Here is a 19,991-nt window from a genome sequence, read left to right on the forward strand (position 1 = left end):
TGCATATGAGAAATACGTGCAAGGTGAAATGAAAACATACGTGAGATATGACATGCTAATGATTCCACCGTGATGTGACACGTCGTCAAAGATTCATTTCGATCATCGTAGGGTACAGCTTAGGAGCGGCAGCTGCAGCCACAACTCCGCGAACCTCCGTGCCGCTAACAAGTCGGCGAGTCCTAAGCGAGCAACGTCGTTCAGCTCGAGCAAGCGAACGCGAGAACCAACACAGCGTTGCACGCGGAGTGTCTGCCGCCAGCGAACTTCGGTGAAGCGAGCGTACGCTTCACCGCCGCCACGAACAGCGCCGAGCTGGTTTGGAGCTAGCGCCGAAGAAATCGACGGTAAGGCGGCCCTTTTCCACAAATTCGAGCGAGTGCAGCGGGCAAACGCGAGTCCGCCGACGTGGCCAGCGGACGGCGCTGAGCTGCTTGCGACCGACTGTAATGGCGACCGATTTTCAGTGAGTTCCGACGCTAGCGAAAACCACGCCAGCCCGTGCTGGTGCACACACAGCACGCGACATACTATAACCAAGACCAAGCTCTTTATGAGAACCGGCAACGTGTTTTCGACGACTGCCAACACAGCGACCTGGTCTCAGCCCAATATCGTCAGCCCGGAGCTCATCGCGGTGGCGAAGACAGGCGAGCACTCGATGAGCGAGCGTACGGGTGGCCGACGGCAATGGCGGCCAATTTCCAGGCGGTCGCAAAACACAGCGAACTGCAGACGCCGAGATTGACTTTCGCGATGCATTTCGTGCGTGCGATATACAACATGACCAAGCCCGTTGCTGGCAAGCGCGATCCGTATCGCACACGCGACAAGTAGGTAGAATAAATAATAATAACCTACTTGCTTTAGAATAGAGCACTGTTTTCTGCCCTGAGTCGGACTGAAGTATATATCCGATAGGCCTGTTGACTTCTCGGCTGCCATATTGGCCTCCCCAACTGTTGCTGTCGTCTGTTGGTCATGACTATCTTGAAGCCAGAGATATACAGCGCCGCTTGGTGACGTGTCGAGGCTTGCCCCAGACTTCATGGGTGCAGCGAAACGCAAAAGCAGCACCCACTCTCATCCAAGCGTACACACAAGCACCACGTCGTAATTCTTGGATCGTCGAATCCAGGCTGCCGTGGTCGAGCACAACGAGCGCGATGCATCGCTAACTGTCACCGACAAAATACGGGGAAAGACTGAGCCTGCAGAGGAGGAGAAGGACATCTGTTTTGTGGAGTAGGAGGGCTTAGTCACCTTGGCAACGCGCTGCCTGCATTCCCCGGGCGGTTCATCCCTTTTTAGAGACTAAGTTGTTTCGCGCTGCAATCTTTCCTCTGCGGTTGCTCCTCAACGGTCTATCCGTTCATCGCGCGCGCCTATTGGGTTCCATTACTCCTTTTTCAGGAAATTTTGCCTTAAAATGCATGGAAATTATGTCTCTCAGTGTGCGGTCGATTCGTTCTGTCAGCCCTTTGGTCTCACGATGAAAAGAAGTGCTAAAGTTGTGATGAGTAGCACATGATCGCAGTAGGTCATTGACCACCCGACAAAGGAAGCAGCGACCACGATCTGTGAGTAGGTGGCAAGGAGCGCAATGCTGAAAAATGACGTGGTACAGGAGGAAATCAACAACATCAGTCGCGCCACTGATTGGTAGTGCTCGGGTGGTTGCGTACCGAGTGACATAATCCGTGGCTACTGCGAACGCTTTATTTCCATTTATAAAAGTTAGAAAAGGGCCAAGCAAGTCCAATGCCACTTGATTCAACGGCTCAGCTGGTACTTGAATAAGTTGGAGGTGACCAGCAGGAGGAGTCGTAGGTTTCTTTTGGCGCTGACAAAGGTGTCAAACAGCAACGTTGTGGTGAATTAAACGATAAAGGCCTTTCCAGAAAAACCGCCGTCCAATAAGGTCGTATGTTCGGGTGACGCCTAATGGCTCTGAGGATGAGGGGTCGTGAAGCTCTAGAAATATGTCTTTGCGCAGATGATGTGGAACCATAAATAAATGTTCTGCGCCCTCTCGATGTAAAATTCGGTGATACAAAACAGTCTTGCAGAAGAACATGCTGATAGAAGGGTCGGCATTATCGGCTTGTAAGCGGTCATGATGAAGAGTAGTGATGGATCTCGCCGTTGTTCATCTGCGACGTGCAGAACGTCTGTGATGGCGAAAATACAGGCGTCGGCTTCCAATTTAGGGGAGTCGGGTGGTTCAACGGGGTGGTGGGACAAGCAGTCGGCATCACTGTGCAGTTTCCCAGATTTGTACACTACCGAGAACATTTACTCCTTCAGTCGTAATGCCCAGCGGCCGGGTCTTTCAGTAGGGTTCTTTAGCGTTGACAGCCAGCACAGAACATGATGATCTTTGATGACTGCAAACGGACGTCCGCACAGATACGGACGAACTTTGGCGATGGCCCAGACGAGAGCTAGACATTCCACTCGGTAATTGAATAATTCCTTCCAGACTGTGACAGAAGGCTACTGGAATATGCCATAACACGGTTAGTGCCACTTTGTACTTGAGCGAGTATATACCCCAATGCCACGGCCGCTGCCGCTTGCGTTGGTGCGAAGCTCTTTTGCTGGCTCAAAGTGGGCCAGTACTGGCGGTGAACTGAGAGCGGGAATCATTGATGCGAAGCAATGTACCTGGTCCGCGCCCAAGGAAAAAGCCACGTTCTTTTCGAGGGGATCTGAGAAAGATCGAACAATATCCGCAAAGTTGACGACAAAATGGTGGATGTATGAGCAGAGCCCCAGAAAACTGCTGACCTCCTTTGGGGAACGCGAATGGAGAAATCACGGACAAGGTGGACTTTGTCAGGGTCGGGTTGGACTTTAGTAGTGTCGACAAGGTGACTAAGTAGCGTCGTTTGACGGCGCCCAAAAGTGCACTTTGACGGATTCAGCTGGAGGCCAGCAAGGCGAAATACGTCAATAATGACCGACAGACGTGGGATGTGGCTTTCAAACGTGGGCGTGAACACGATGACATTGTCCAGATAGCCCAGGCAGGTTGAACATTTAGAACCGCGTAGGAGAGAGTCTATCATGCGTTCGAAACCTGCAGAACCATTACACAACCAAAATGGCAGGAACTTAAATTGGTAAAGCACGTCGGGTGTGATCAAGGCTGTCGTCTCGCGGTCATAGTCATCGACAGAAATTTGCCGGAATCTGGATCGAAGATCGAATGATGAAAAATACTTGGCACCAAGGAGGCAGTCGAGTGCATCTTCTATTCGAGGCAGTGTATAAACGTCGTTTTTAGTGATACAACTGAGATGTTGATAGTCGACGCAAAAGCGCCATCTGTTGTCCCTTTTTTCAACTAGCACCACAGGGGATGCCACAGGTGACGCCACAGGTGATGCCCCAGATGATGCTCAAGAACTGGAAGAAGGTTCTATGACATCTTTTTCTAGAATTTTCTTGACCTCCTTCTCAATAACATGGCCCTCAAAGAGCGACACATGGTAAGGGCGTTTTATAAGGGGACTGGCGTCTCCGGCGCCGATACGGTGGGTTACGATGCCTGTGCGGTCTAGTGAACGATCGTGAACATCAAAAACATCGATGTAAGAAAGCAAAACACCACAAAAGACTTCAACTTGACTAGGCTAGAGGTCACTGGATATCATTTTGCCTAGGAATGTACTATTGTTCGCGGGTATAACAGCTTTGGTCCCAGTATTTGTAGCAGGGGTGAAGGAAGAAATTCTACGTCCTTCGAAAGTGAAAAGCTCTGCTAGCGTGATACCTTGGAACGAACTTGGGCTGACTTCGAAAAGTTTAGGACAGGAAGAAGCGTATTGTTGGCCACAACCAATACAGTATCTCGCTGTTGTTCATCTGCGACGAGTTGCGGCAAAGAGTGAGGTGAAGGAGTGGAGCCGCCAAGTATGCGTCATGAGGGACTGGCGAAAACGGCATCTTAGGGATGTAAACCGCAACTGGGGGTGGAATTCGAAGAAAGTCTGTGGCCCGTAGCCGCGTGCAACTTGCAGGAGGGGCATCACCACACAAAGGCAGTCGAGCTTTAAAACGCTGGATAAGCAATCGATGAGGGCAAAGTGACTAGCCAGGAAATCAATGTTAAGATGACATCATGTGGGCAAGGGGCAAGGACAGCAAAGAGCAACGAAGTCTGCTGACCTGCAACAGTAACACGAGCAGTGCACATACCGAATTTGGTGTTTGTCTACCGTTAGCTACGCGCACAGTTGAAAATACAGCAGGTGTCAGGGCTTCCTTGAGATGGGATCGAAGCTTTGAACTCACCACAAATAAACGGTAGCCAGTGCCAATAGGTGCTGCAACGGCCAGGCCATCGACGACGACAGCAAGTAAATTTCGTTCAGTAAGAGGAGTCGGTAGAGGGTTTCGCGTCCAATTCGCCAGTGCAGCGCCACCTCCAGGATCTGCAAACGTTAGTTTTCCGAAGAGTGACGAGAATTATCCGGTGACGGAAAGCGATGGCGCAGAGGGGAGCCAGATTGGCTAACCTGAGGGAACAGCGACCGGCTGGAGAAGTTCCTCTGGGCGACGACGTCCGCGTAGGTGGGTTGAGATTTAGTAAATGAGCAGTGTGATGGAAGGTCCAGAAGGGGGTCATCAGGGGAATATGGTCCTGTACGCGAGTCATCAGGGGAATATATTGTACGCCAGCCTGACGGATGTCACTGGAAAACCTTGGCTGGGAAGACCATCGGTTACGGCAATGGCTGGAAATGTGGGCAGCGTGAGAACAAAAAAAAACAAAGCGGTCTATCGTCATTCGTGCACCACTCAGATGGGTTGTGGTATCGTTATGGGAATTGTGGAACTGAAGAAGCTGCGGCAACAAGTGGGGCAGCGTTGTGGTCAGGGTTGTGGATGGGAGTCCATGTTGGCTGAGGCGCAAGGCGAGCGAAGGAGGAAGGTAGCAAGCCCATGCTGGCAAACTCCTGCCAGACGACGGCTTGAATTATAAAAATAGTTGCCATGTTGTCCAGAGGAGGGGGCCTACAGGTAGCAGGGGTCATGGCTTCCAGCTTCTGGTGAACAATCCTGGTGATAGCAGAATTCGCGCATGGGCGGGGTCGCGCAGGATATTCGCACGAGCAAGTCGCAGCAGTGTTCGGAAGGTGGTTGAAGCGCTGAGTCATCAGCCTGTTTTCAGCTTGCTGAAAGCGCAGACATTCAGTGATGATGCAGTCGACTGTGGCACAGTTCGTACACATGAAAATGTTGAAGGCATCGTCAGCTATGGTCTTAAACTCATTGTTGACCTTGTCTACCTCTGGCATGTCTTTGTCGCAGTTGCGACAAGGGGCGAGCACGTCTTGAATGTAGACGATGTTGAATTCAGTAGCCAATTGAACACGTGAAGCGAGTTCCTGTCTGGCTGCCATTTGTCGAGCAAGAGACCGACCGAACAAAACAAATCGCGGAGCTTCGGTTTGCACAAGTCGATTCTTCCCCGTGGGTCTCATACCTCGCGCGTGCCGTACCTCATAGAATAGGACGTTGGCAAGCATAAGCGTCTCGTCCCACCTGTGGTGCTTGCTCACTCGCTCGTACAAGGCGAGGCATTCGTCGACGTCTGTTTTGTCGGTTCCGCAAAACGTGTCAGGGTCAATAAGCACGAAGGGATCGCAGGGCCGGTGTTGGCGCAGATTTCGAAGACTGTGGGCCACCTTCAGGCATGGTGGAGATCCAGAGCCGCGTTGCTGTAAGACCCACAACCTCGGCCAAAGAAGACGTTACGGGTAATATTTATTTAGAGGTCGTGAGTCGCTACCATTCCGGAATCACAGTGTACAGGGCGCACAAAATGATTGGTTGGTTGGTCGATTGTTCCTCAGAGTCCTGGTGAAACCCACCACGGGGGATCGGCCATGAAACGGACGGCACTTCATTTGTGAGATTGAATTGTTTTACCAGCCGGGATATATAGATAGGGATGTTTAAACAAAAAACAGAGTGTTAAACGGTGGAATAAAAAATAAAATGAATAGCACTAATAAAAAACGATCAAGCTAATATTATATAAAATAAACTGAATTATTGCCTCAGCTTAACATTCTATTTGTTTTGTTGCCTTTAGAAAATCGCATATGGCCACGCAAACATTCCCGTGAGTCAGCAGTCAGCAGGACAATCCAGACCGAGCCCCACAACAACAGCGTCGTTGTCTTCATTTATTAGGTGGCCTTTCAGCGGCTCTGCCGGAGGAGTATTTCAACACACCTGGCAATATGTTACCAGAATTTCCCACTCAGGCTTTGCGTGTCAAATCAATGATGACCACAGCTGTTGTTCGAACAACGTGGTTAAGAAAGCGGCTGTGGATGTGCCAAAAATGAAAATATATTGAACAAAGAGAAACCACGCTTGGACTACACTTCAACTGCCAGTGCACCCATCAAACAGGCCTCCGTAATTTATCACTCTCCAAGCACATTAGCCAGCCCAGTCACTGTCTTAAGCGCATGAGCGTTGCTCTTCTGCGATTTGGTTTTCAGCACAGGTAGGTGGGCGAAAATGGGGAGTCCAATTTTATAAACAATCAGACATCTCTCTCCCGAGAAATCAGCGAAAGTGGTAATATACGGAGGGGGTAGTCGACTGTCTTTTTACGGGAGAAATAACGGTGCCTTAACTCAATTTATACAGCATCACGCTACTTATGTGAAGGTTCCTGATTTGATCCTTGCCGGCGCAAGCTATAGTTGCGGCCACTTCATTTTTTCATACTTGTGTCATAGTTAACACAATTAAAAAACTGCACTACACCTGCCTTGACTTCATCACCTATTGGTTGTCATGATGGCAGCAAAGTGTTTCGTTGATGTGTGTATACACGTGTTTTATGTGGGAGGTTGATGCGTGCGGACGTTGATGATTTTTTTTCTTTTATGCTCAGCACTGAACGCCTTCGGCATTGACCATTATTGCATAATATTGTTCTCCACAGAATTAGTCTATCTGACAAGGCGACCTTCTGTAAAAAGGGCTGCCAAGCAATTGCGGACACCGGCACGTCCTTGCTAACTGGGCCATCCGTTGACGTCAAGAAGATCAACAGAATTATTGGGGCTAAGGAAGCCTCACCTGGTCAGGTGAGACATAATATATGATGTGTCACACGAGGGCATTAATATTACTTGTGTCGAAGTGGAACGTATCCCATCAATGATTCAAAAAATAAGTGAAGGGTAAATTTCATTCAAAACAGACAAAGAACATTGTAAGTGAGCTTAAATCAAGTCAGACGCCTACTGATATCATAAGTCATTCAACCCCAAACAGAGACTGGTAAACAAAGAGTGGTGGCTGCGATTAGAAGCCTTCGCATTCACAATTCATTGAGGAAAAGACGCACAAAGTCTGTTTAGAGTTAAGTTCCACTGTAATATTAGAAAAGTCGTGGACCACCAGAATTTAAGCCCCTCGCTCCGCTGCAGAGTTCACGTGTTATTTTGTGACGAAAATCAATTGAAGGAGAGGCAACGAGGGGATGATGGAGGCTTGCGATGAAAAACTCGTATGTGTGCTGGAGCCGGCATTGCGACAAGCAGACTTGCCTTCTTCAAATTCACTATAGACTTATGGCGTACAATGGCGCATCTACCTCACTTTTTTTCAACAAGAAAAATCTGCTTGTAGAAACGTCTGCTCTAGCGCGCACTTCCTGTTCTCTGGATTTTCATTGAGGTCCTCAGAGTCATTCAAACAAAACTGAATTTGCTGCAAAATACTATACAACTACAGACCAATCCAAATTTACAATGCACGATTCATAAGCCATCGGCGTTACAATACAGAAAATAACGATCATTAACATATTTTTGTTAGGGGTTTTCGACGTGGGCTGTTAACGAGTCATTGTAGACAAGGGGTCTTTTTTGTTCAGTTCTCAATAATAAATATTAGGACATGGAAGTCGCTACTCTATCGGAATTCGTGAAAGTGACGGTGCGCCTTGTTGTTCCTTCAAAAGCCATTTATTATTGTAAACGCGACTTACATTCAAAAGCCATGCCGAAAGAAAAATCACACAAATTACGTCATATGCGAAGCTGTGGACAGTTTAGTTCGAAAAGCAAAGCTTGAAACAGCGCATGTTCCAAACGTGAGCGCTCGAAAACTGAACGAAGATATTCCTGCTTTTGCAATTAGGAATTACTAATTACTTTGGGACCACTGGACCTAACCAAAGTTCATATTGACTATTTTGTGCACATATGTTTGTAAGTGAGTGCGCAATATGCGTGCCTAAAGCGCATAATTGTTGTTATTGTATGTATTGCTGAGTTCCTTCACAAGTCTTATTATCACCCCGTTACGCTGCACGTAATTACGAGCGCGAACCACTCATGCACTGTTCACGAAGGATCCAGAATGTTGTAGATAATGACGTTAAGATTACGCTCGTGCACTTCGAGAACATTGTACATTATTCTGGAACCTACGTGGCCACAAGTGATAACGCTAGAATATCTTATGACACGTGTATAAATGCCGACGCGCATCACCACTTGTTTGTTGACCGCCGGCCGACGCTCTGTTCGCCGTTATCAGCACCCGTGTGTTGCTGCAATCTCACCTTCAGTTCCTTGGCCACAAGTTTGAACTTAGCATCGAGTCTGCTGTCTTTATCCACGTTACGACTACGTGACAGTATCATAGTCAGTACCTTACAGCTGGAGTACCAAGTTGGGATTCATATCACGATACCATCTGCGGTAGTCCCTTCAAATGTTGTCATGTGCCCGTATATACCTTTCTTTTCAATATGAAGGAAGGTCTGGGGTGGTTGATACATGTTCATCAATTACTCACTGCTTTGCGAATTGGCTTCCGTGATACTGTACTTCATGGAACTTAAATTTCTCTTCGCTGTTACTTGCAGTATCTTGTGGACTGCGAAGCGCTGCCGTCATTGCCAAAGGTCACCTTTCACCTTAGCAAGAAGGAATTTGTGCTAAGTGCGGACGACTATATCTTGAAGGTGAGGCCTTTATTGCCCTACACTCGGTTTTGCATGGATTTTCAGCATTTAGAGAAGACCGCTTATGTATACATGTACCACATAGACTCTACCTTACGGCAAGCAGTAAATGACTGCATGTATTCAAATATTATTAGAATGATACTATGCGACGATGTCGCTGGTTTCCAAGCTGTACCTGCAAAACGTCATGAAAAGGATAACATATTTAATTTTGGAACAGCAGTGCACAGCCATGTAACACGAAATATGCCGGTCACAACGGGTGGTTATCTTATAGTTTCTTACCCATTGCTGTATAGCCTACATCTTTAGACATTAGCTTATGCTCCATGTTCAAATGTCGTACAATGGCATGTCTATCTCGCTAATAGACAACTATATATAGCCATTCTTCTTCAAGTCTAGGCGAATTCGAGACCGCACCATTCTATGGTCACTGCATCGTACCTTGCCAACCACTTCCATATCCTGCACGATTCCTGGGTGTGCACTCATTATAAAGTCTATTTAGTTCTTATTTTCGCCATTGGGGCTCCTCCATGTCCACTTGCGGTTTTCTCGTTTTCGGTGGAAGGTATTCCAAATCCGTAAATTATTGCGTTCTGCGAATTCCACCAGTAGCTCTCCTCTGGCGTTTCTAGTACCGATGCCATAATCTCCTACTGCCTGGTCTCCAGCCTGTTTCTTTCCTACCTTTGCATTAAAGTCGCCCATCACTATAGTATACTGTGTTTTTACCTTACTCATTGCCGATTCCACGTCTTCATAGAAGCTTTCAACTGAAGCGTCATCATCATGGCTGGATGTAGGCGCATAAGCCTGTACTACCTTCATCTTGTATGTTTTATTCAGTTTAATTACGATACCTACCACCCTTTCATTAATGCTATAGTATTCCTCTATGTTGCCAGCTATGTTTCTGTGAATTAGGAGCCCCACTCCCAGTTCTCTCGTGTCTGCCAAGCCCCGATAGCAAAGGACGTGCCCATTCTGTAGCACCGTATAGGCCTCATCTGCCCTCCTAACCTCACTGAGCCCTATTATATCCAATTTAACACCTTCTAGCTCCTCGAATAGTACAGCTAGACTTCCCTCGCTAGATAAAGTTCTAGCGTTAAACGTTGCCAAGTTCAGGTTCCAATGGCGGCCTGTCCGGATTCAGAGATCCTTAGCACCCTCTGCTGCGTTGCAGATCTGACCACTGCCGTGGTCAGTTGCTTCGCAGCTGCTGGGGACTGAGGGCCACGAGTTATTTGACGTATGCATGTGGGAGGTAGTGGCCAGATACTGCACGAGGGTGGCCAATCCTTCTCTGGTGAGGGACTGCGTTCCCGGCGGTGGTTACCGGTGAGGCCGCACCCCAGGCCTCTTAATGCATTTCTATCACCACGCGGATTTTTTTAATCCGGTTGAAAACTGCGCGGCACCGGGATTCGAACCACGGACCTCTTGCATGCGAGGCGAATGCTCTAACCACTACGCCATCGCCGCTAATTGCATTGCTGAGTAACTCAGGGGACGAATTGCAACTCATGATTACGGAGTTAGACGAGGAGAGCAGAAAGGTTGGTCTTAAAATTAATCTGCAGAAAACGAAAGTAATGTACAACCTCGCAAAGAAGAAGCGCTTCGAGATAGGTAATAGTGCACTTGAAGTTGTAAAAGACTATGTCTACTTAGGGCAGGTAATAACCGCAGTGCCGAACCACGAGAGTGAAGTAACTAGAAGAAGAAGAATGGGGTGGAGCACATACGGCAAGCACTCTCAAATTATGACAGGTAGATTGCCACTATCCCCCACGAGGAAGGTATATAACAGCTGTATCTTGCCAGTACTTAGCTATGTAGCAGAAACCTGGAGACTTACAAAAAGAGTTCAGCTTAAATTGAGGACGACGCAGCGAGCAATGGAAAGAAAAATGGTAGGTGTAACGTTAAGAGACAAGAAGAGACCAGATTGGATTAGGGGACAAACGGGGGTTAAGGATATCATAGTTGAAATAAAGAAGAGAAAATGGACATGGGCTGGGCATGTAGCGCGTAGACAGGATAACCGCTGGTCATTAAGCGTACCTAACTAGATTCCCAGAGAAGGGAAGCGGGTCAGGGGGAGACAGAAGGTTAGGAGGGCAGATGAGATTAAGAAGTTTGTGCGTATAAATTGGCAGCAGCAAGCACAGTACCGGGTTAACTGGCGGAACATGGGAGAGGCTTTTGTCCTGCAGTGGACGTAATCAGGCTGCTGCTGATGATGATGATATAGCCATCAATTTTCTTTATTCACTGACCACCACTGCTACAACAAAATTGTTCGCCCTGCAATTTGTAAATGTTGTTTGAAATGTTGTGAGAGGAAATAATACTGCAGCTCACAGGTATAAAAATGCATCATTTGGTTAAACTATAATACACTTCACTCGGAAATCTCAATTTGAAAAAGTGGGAGTCAGATCGAGACATCGCACAGTTCTGTATAAAACTTGCGATCATTGGTGCTGATGTTGGCTTCATTGCTCCACTTCTCAATATTGCAGGAGAGGAGATTTGATGGCAACCTACGGGAAGTTATTGATATTACTTTTCATATTTCCATGTTTCGCAGTATGAGGTGCGGGTTATATGGAGTTTAGTTATACACGAAAAAAATACATTAACGTTGTAAAGAACACATTAGTACCTGCATGTGCTGCTGTGCGAACACGTGAGGCGCCTGAAGATTCTAACAAACCCTTTCACAGTTCGCAGTCTTAAAATTATGGGAAAAAGCCCCCATCCGTAAGACAAAGCCAACTTTTCGGGGCATTTCGCACTGCCCGTTCGGGGAAGCGTACCAGCTATTTTGGTTCTATGTGGCTTCAAATTGCTCTATGAATTTCTTACGAAATGAAATCATTCTTTCCTCTTTGAATATTTTATTATAAAATAGAATTCTATTTACCAGGTGCGATGTAGTCGTATATAAGTGTACCTAGCCACAAGGTAGATTTTTGCGTAGGCTGGGGTGCAACAGCCAAGATGTAATTTGGAGCAGCAATATGTTAATTTTGGAGCAATAAAGCCCAAGTTTGGAGCAGCTTACGTAAAAGCAAACATCTACTTTTTATCATAAAAGACAGAGTTTAAAGCCGTATAAAAACTAGGCTCAAATTTGGGGAAAAAAAGTATGTACAAACCATACAACCTCCGCAAATCGTGCAGAATGTACATCACTACTGCTGTTTCAACAAAAATATTATTTTTAACAACCACATTGGGCAAACAATGAGTAAGTCCACATTATCACTTGCCGTGCCTCTCAAATCCTTTGACAAACTGCGAACTAAAAGCTGCCATCCTTTATATTTGACAGAATCGTAAAACCGAGAAGCACGGGTGGCGAAAGTAAATACGGGTGCACAAATTGTTTTTCTTAGGCCAGCGGAAATGTCATTCAATGCTAAAATAAATTGCCAGTAACCTTTTTAGGCATCAACTATCATACTTGCACTCAATTACGCGGCGCATACATGCATCAGTAACTGAAGAAAATGTGCTATGCCACGTGATTAGCGCTAACAGCCTTTGCACTTGTGTCCATCTAGTCCTTCATCTCAAGTGTTGGTCTTTTATGCAGTGCGCAATAACGTAACAATAATAACTTCCAACTCGCCCAAGCAAGTATCCTTATGTGATGGAGTGCGTAGAATTCAAAGTGGGTGGAGTGCGCGGAACTTGAAACGGGGCGAGCGGAATTTGAAGTGCGCGCCATGAACGAAGTTGGAAGTCGGCAAGGAAGAAGTTGGCAAGGATGATAATAAATAACAAGAAATGACTGAAGCGCCAATTCGACGCAGACGCAGCGTTCATCGAAGCACGTGCGAGACAGAGAAAAGGGAGAGGAGTCGCAGCGGTGGCCAGAGGAAGATAAAGCACGCATTAGGGCGTCGGGGTTTCGGACTTGAGCCAAGGCTGCTACCTTCATCGTCCTGTGACCTGATGGGCTCCAGAACTACGAGGCTACGCTGACATTCCCGTACCCATGGACAGGTCTGAGCTGTCGATCTTCGGGCTCGAGCTCAGGCGAGTCTGTCCGGCCGTGACTCTATCTCGAGGCCGGTGCGCAAAATGCAGCGTCAGCTGGTGCAGCGTCCACCGACAGCCTAGGAAGGCTGCTTCTCCTACGACTCGTGTGGCTGCCCAACACCGATGCCAACTAGGACGACAAGAGCATCGACCCGTGCTCGGCACCCAGGCTCCTACACAACGATATGTGTGAGACGCCACTCCTTCGACATTCCGCGACACTCTCTGTGTAGAAACTGAGTGCTTAGGACTTGTGTTGTGTTTAGGAACTCTGGAGCTATTGGTATTAAATGTTTGCGTCAAACGGACTCGTCTTTTGGGAAGTGTCCAGAAATAGCACCTCGGTCCTCCCAAATTTAGCCTGTGGGTTGTGCGAAGCAAAAAAAACACGTTAGACCTTATAAGCTAACAAACACACTGCATTAATAGACACGAGGACTCCAACGCTGAAACCGCACACCAGAACAGGAGCACCGCAATGCAGAAACACGAGTGGCAGAACTTCCAAAACATAATGCGCTTTTCTGCGAAGCATTACTGTACTGGGTTGGAGGTGGCCGAAGGAGCGTTATGCGCGGGTTAGAACGAGGCCCAAATATTTTCGACCCTCAACACTCCCCTCTCTTTCACGCCCCTACTTTTTCTGTTTTTTTTTCACAGTAAGGCTAGGTTTAAGGCACCACTTCTAGGCTCGCTTGCACAACGCGTTTTACCGGATAATGTAACAACTGCACGCGTCAATTGTCCCGGCGATGGCGCCGGATATCTATCGTAGTGACGACGAAACTTCAATACAGAAAAATGTTTTATGTGCCTTTGCTATCGCAACCAGCGTGGTGGCAGGCAACACCGGCGTTTGCAGCATACCGAGCTTTTTTGCGTGAAGGAAACGTGGCATACCTTCAAGCTTCAGTTTCCTACATGCCACAATTACGTTGTTTTCTGATTAGGAAATTGATATCTCCCGCGAAGTGTCGGTGGCTACGGCAATGCATTTTCGTTTTTTATTTCCGTCGTCCCACGACATTGTGTTAGCGAACGAGTGAAGGCATCTTGCAGCGTCGGTTGTCGACAATGGCATTGGGGTTGTCTGGGCGTCCGCGTGTGTGGATCGGGCAGCATTATCAGCAAGGCCGTTACCGACAATACCACAATGTCGCGGTAACCACTGGAACACCACGTCATGTACTTTCGACGAAACTTCGTGAAGCACTTCTCTTATTTCATTCACTAGTTGTTGATGCACCCTTTGTCGTAAAGCTGATTGCAAGCTCTGAAGGGATGCCTTGGAGTCGCAGAACACAGAACACAGCTGAGTGACCCCAGTGTCGGGAACTGCCGCCTACACAAATTGGACCCATCGAGAAAGCTTCAAGTTCTATCTGACCTCTCCCGCCAGGATGCAACTTTACTGTGCCGCCTGTGGTTAGGCGTAGCTTTTACGAAGGCGTACTCCTTTCGCATTGGAATGGCGGATAGCTCCCGACGTGAATCGTGCGACACTGACGAGACAATAGAACATCTACTGTGTTCATGTGAACGTTTTGCGAGCGAACGCAACTTGCTGCGTGAAACGTTAGAGACACTAGACAGTAGATCATTTTCCAAAGAGAAGATCCTTGGTTCATGGCTCTACGCGTCGCAGGCCAGCAAAGCGACGCGGCCATTGCTAAGTTTTCTAAAGACGAACGGACTACGCGACCGCTTATAAGCGTGCAATGGACAAGGTCACACCTACACACACGTTGCCCTTCACTTCTCTCTCTCTTCTCCTTTAATTCCCTCATTCCTTCCCCAGTGCAGGGTAACAAACCGGACGTGCGTTTGGTTGACCTCCCTGCCTTTCATTTCTTCTCTTCCTCCTCCTCCTCCGTCGTCCCACCGTTAGGTGTCCGCTGTGGTCAGGGGATCAATGTTTGCGCGGCGCTGTCACAATGCCTTTTCGCATGTGCCCTCACCTCACTTTACACCGCGGATTTGGATTAGGGTCTGCGTGTTTGGATCTATTGATGACGCAAACTTCAGGTGACCAACGTAGTCTCTATTTCTCGATGAAATTAGCGCACCCGAAAAAATCCTTGAGGCTGGTCGGGAATTTCGGCGCAGCGTGACACAATTTTCACAAATTTCATGGTTTCGCCGCTGCTCAGAGCAACAACAGAGTATAGTATCCAATTGGCACAATTGGTGCAGCAGTTGCACCCTTGCGTACACTGCGTGCCTTTTCCTGCGACATTGAGTCATTCGAAGTTGAGACTTCGGGAAGGGCATATCAGTAAGATGCAATAGAAAAGTCGCACTACGAATGCATTTAGTAACGTTGATAGTGCTACCCCACACTATGGCTGTCTACATTTACACAACTTTGCTAAGAGGCAAAGTTGTGTAAATGAGTCACATTTAGAAGATCGTGAATTATTAACTTTTCAATACAAATCCTTCATATGTGCGACTGCAATTGGTATTTTGGCCTATTATGCGCCAAAAAAAAGAAACAAACAACATTGTTAAGTGCAACAGAGATCTTTTGCGCAACTTCAAGCCACACTAAGTATTAGTATTTCGCAAAAGCCAACATTTTCAGTATACTCCACACCATCTTCCCTCTAGCCATAGCCTCATAAACACCTTGTTAACTTTTCTCCACGTCTCTTACTCTCGCCGCCAAGGTCACATTTTCTTCCCGCTTTCATCGACTCTTTCTTACAGTGCCTATGTTTTTCTAATGTTGATCTGCTCTCAGAGCTAGCCCGTTTACCTAATTAGCCTTAACATTCACCACACCATGTTGAAATATGAAGGCACTTGTCACATGTGCAAAAAACTAACCGTCTTTGTTATAACTGCTCAAAGATGAGCATAACCACATTTTTAGACGCGCTGTGTTAACATGTTGAAGCTTTTGTAGCCACCTTAGAATCAAAATAGCGTAAATATTTGCCGAGATGACTGGAGCAGAATAAATTGGTCCAAGCACATTTCGCATCAGAAATAAAAGGAGGTCACTCTGTGCAATAACTGCATAATCGCTCAGCAAATGTCCTTTAGATACAAAAAAAGGGTCTATTCTGAAAAACCAATAACCACCGCACAATGAAGATGCTACAATTTTGAAATAATTTTTGTTCCCCATGAGCTTTCTTGTTACAATGACAAATGTCTTAAATGCGAAGCAGCTCTTTGACTAGCCTGTGTAACGCTGTTCGTCTGTATCTCCGTGCCAACGCACCGCACGGCGCTGTCTTTGCCGCATGTGTTGTGGCGGTGGCATGTAGAGCACGCCTTCTCTCACAGTGCGCGGTGACGTCACTCGTTACCTCGCCTTTGACGCACTCGCCACGTGTCACCTCTCTTTCACTTCAGCTTCTTCACCGCTCGCAACGTTCGAGTGCTCATCTAGTGAACAGTCTTTCGGCTCGCTTATCTGCTATGGAGAAGACGCCTAGAAGCGAAGCTCCTTCGCCCGCCGAAACATGCGCCGAAGCGATTTGACCTAACGCAGCCGTCGCCGGCGTTGCGGGGGGTAGCACAGCCGATCTCGTTTGCGAATGGCGACGTCGCCCCTGCAACACCGACGAAGTGCGAGTCAACCACGCCGATCGAGTTCGAGAATGAAAACGGCACGCGGGCATTACTGATAAGACGCCAGCCAAGGAAGCCGAGTGGAAGCACCTACACCGGCAGGCCAACACCAGAATCCTCGAAGTCGTCGTCCTCTGCAACGTCTCGAAAGTGCACCCTCTGCCGAATCACCCGCCGAATCGCCGTAGGCAACGCTGCTGCTCCCATAACATCAGGGCTTCCTTCGGAAAGATCTGAGTTTCACTTGCACATGCTGCACCATCTTTAAAAAGCAAAGAATTTCATGGGGGGGGGGAGAATCTGTTATATCATGTCCTCATCACTTCACGTTGATTGATTTGTGGGGTTTAACGTCCCAAAACCACCATATGATTATGAGAGACGCCGTAGTGGAGGACTCCGGAAATTTTGACCACCTGGGGTTCTTTACCGTGCACCCAAATCTGAGCACACGGGCCTACGACATTTCCGCCTCCATCAGAAATGCAGCCGCCGCAGCCGGGATTTGAACCCGCGACCTGCGGGTCAGCAGCCGAGTACCTTAGCCACTAGACCACCACGGCGGGGTTCATCACTTCACGTAACGCAGGCAAAATCACATATAGCATAGCCATCTGATTTATTTATTTATTTATTTATTTATTTATTTATTTATTGATTGATTGATTGATTGATTGATTGACGGACCCTTATAAAACTAGCACAACGCACCGCGGAGGATCGGCTGTACAACTGGCAGTGCCTGGCTTTGTAAACAAATTTGTTTATACTATCAATATGTTGAGGGATAGATAGAATTTGAAAAGACCTATTTGCGTTGCGCAGGTTTTAGCCCGCTTTCACAGCGAACTGCTGCCTTCTTCTTCTTGTTCTCCGATAGCATTAAGTACTGCTTTTAAGCAGGCGAAACAACATATAGGAGAGCCATCTTTAGCATTACGAGTGCGCGCTTCTGCCGAAGACAAGTCGCTCATATCTTGATCTCCAGCCGCTTTGACAACGATAAGAGTGGAGAACTAAATGAACCCACGCATAAAAAATCAAAAAAAAGAAAGCGACAAACAGCAAAAATATAGAAAAAGAGAAAAGCATGAAGCAAAATAGAAATAAACAGAAATAAAAGAGACACAGGAACCATCAAATACAAAAAAGATAGAAAGTGCTGATGAAAGGAGGAGAAAAACGAAGAGAAACAGGATAGCTTCTTCAGCTCTGCACTTCCTGTAGACTTGGCACCTCTAGTGTGAACCTATGTTAATTTTTTTTCTCTTGCTTTTGGCTGGCTGTGGCTGTTTGACGAAAAGAAAACTCACACTGCGCGAACTTATGGCATCGATTCGCATAATGCTTACTTCCGGTAATTTGCTAAAACATTTGCTGCCGGATTACCGTTGATCGGGCGCACTTTAACTATCTTGGCGATCTCTCCGTCTGATGCAGGTGAAACAACAAGGAAAAACCTTCTGTATGAGCGGCTTCACCCCCATGGACTTTCCACCGGAAACGGGTCCCCTATGGATTCTGGGCGACATGTTCATAGGCCGCTACTACACCATCTTCGACAGAGGCAACGACCGCGTGGGCTTTGCCGAGGCCCGGTAGTCAGCATCTCTTCAAAAGAAATGTCCTAAATTTACCCTTTCTTTCACAAACGCTTATTGAAAATGCTTTTAAGGTGTACTGTTTGTTCCGGCGTATTTAAAGAGACGGTTGTCGCTACTCTACAAGTTCTGCTATTCAACCTAAGATTCACTGATCGTCCATCATTTTTGTTACTCGCCATGCCTGAAAGAGGACGCACCAAAATAAATAAAATAACGACATCACTGTTTCCATGCCTTCACTCTAATACTGTTTTATAAATCACTCAAGACCACAACAGCGTGACCTCTCTCAACAAATACAGCACAAAATGCTCCTCTTACCTCATAAAAATAGAACTAAATTACGATCAAATGATGCTGACAATATCTTTTGTCACTTTAGATAGATTCAGCCTTTGCATTCGGATGTCGTTTCACTCGCATTCTCTAGAGCTCTATATTAGTGTCATATGTGGATTCATGTTATGCTCGGATTAGTGTCCGTTCTGTGGCTTGCACGCCACCATACTGCGCATACCACACCACGGTGGTCTAGTAGCTAAGGTACTTGGCTACTGACCTGCAGGTGGCGAGATCGAATCCCAGCTTTGGCGGCTGCATTTTCGATGGAGGCGGAAACGGTGTAGGCCCGTGTTCTCGGAATAGGGTGCACGTTAAGGAACCCCAGGAGGTCGAAATTTTCGGAGCCCTCCACAAGGGCGTCTCTCATTATGATATGGTTGTTTTGGGAAGTTAAACCCCACGTACCAATCGATCAATCGTCCATACTACGCACGCGCGAACCCTCCCCCTCCCTCTGCGTGAGCGCGAGCAGGTGGGAAGAAGTGGGGTGGAGGAGGTGGCGCGAGCACTGCCTCCCCTTTGTTTCTGCTCTCCCTTTGCTCTTTCTCCAGTCTCCACCACAGCAATGCGCTCATATATAATACGGCACACGCTACCTCCTGTTGCATTCTCCTTCGCAACGTTGCTTTGTACGCTCGTGAAGCTGAACGTAAATGACAACGCCGGCAAGCGAATACCGAAGCTGCAAAAGCGCGCGTTCACTGTGCCTCCGTCATTTTCTCTCTCTGCAATGGGGTGCGAAACGGCATGAACAACGTCAGCTTGATTGCTAGTTGCAGCAGCAGCGCCTTCGCCGCAGAGCAGAAGAAGGTTCGGGAAGCCGGACGTAAACGTCCGAGTTGGCAAGTGGTAATTCAAACGCATCGACAACCATGCACCGCCTCATAAGTCGTATAATAGAAGCGGGAACTCGATGCGCACCCACGGCGATGCTCTCGCATCCTACCATGGTCACCCGTATTGATTGATTGTTGTGTGGGGTTTACGTCCCAAAACCACCATATGATTATGAGAGACGCCGTAGTGGAGGGCTCCGGAAATTTCGACCACCTAGGGTTCTTCAACGTGCACCTAAATCTGAGCACAAGGGCCTACAACATTTCCGCCTCCAGCGAAATTGCAGCCGCCGCAGCCGGGATTCGATCCCGCGACCTGCGGGTCAGCAGCCGAGTACCTTAGCCACTAGACCACCGCGGTAGGGCCATGGTCACCCGTTGAAATAGATGGTGTGTTTTTTTTTTTCAGTGTCTCATATAAGCTTCACTGTTCACTGAGTAAGCTCTACTGTAAAATTTCAACCGATTGTTCATAGCTGATAATCTATTCAGAAACCACGATACCAGGGTCGTTCTTCGGTTCTTACGAAATCAACAACGGTCGTACAG

The 19,991-nt window shown here is 47.4% G+C and overlaps 1 protein-coding gene across 1 annotated transcript in view; it reads left to right on the forward strand.

The window, feature by feature from the left end:
* The window catches only part of LOC142787003 (cathepsin D-like), a 51,167-nt gene extending 32,684 nt beyond the window's left edge, over positions 1–18,483 (forward strand). Inside the window, exons 5-7 of the mRNA XM_075884619.1 lie at positions 6,977–7,121; positions 8,915–9,013; positions 18,101–18,483. Of these exons, the coding sequence (XP_075740734.1) occupies positions 6,977–7,121; positions 8,915–9,013; positions 18,101–18,262 (406 nt within the window). The 3' untranslated portion in view covers positions 18,263–18,483. The remainder of the gene's footprint in view (positions 1–6,976; positions 7,122–8,914; positions 9,014–18,100) is intronic.
* The last annotated feature ends 1,508 nt before the right edge of the window (positions 18,484–19,991 follow it).

Source organism: Rhipicephalus microplus, unplaced genomic scaffold (assembly GCF_043290135.1).
Source record: "Rhipicephalus microplus isolate Deutch F79 unplaced genomic scaffold, USDA_Rmic scaffold_41, whole genome shotgun sequence".
Taxonomy (NCBI): Eukaryota; Metazoa; Arthropoda; class Arachnida; order Ixodida; family Ixodidae; genus Rhipicephalus; species Rhipicephalus microplus.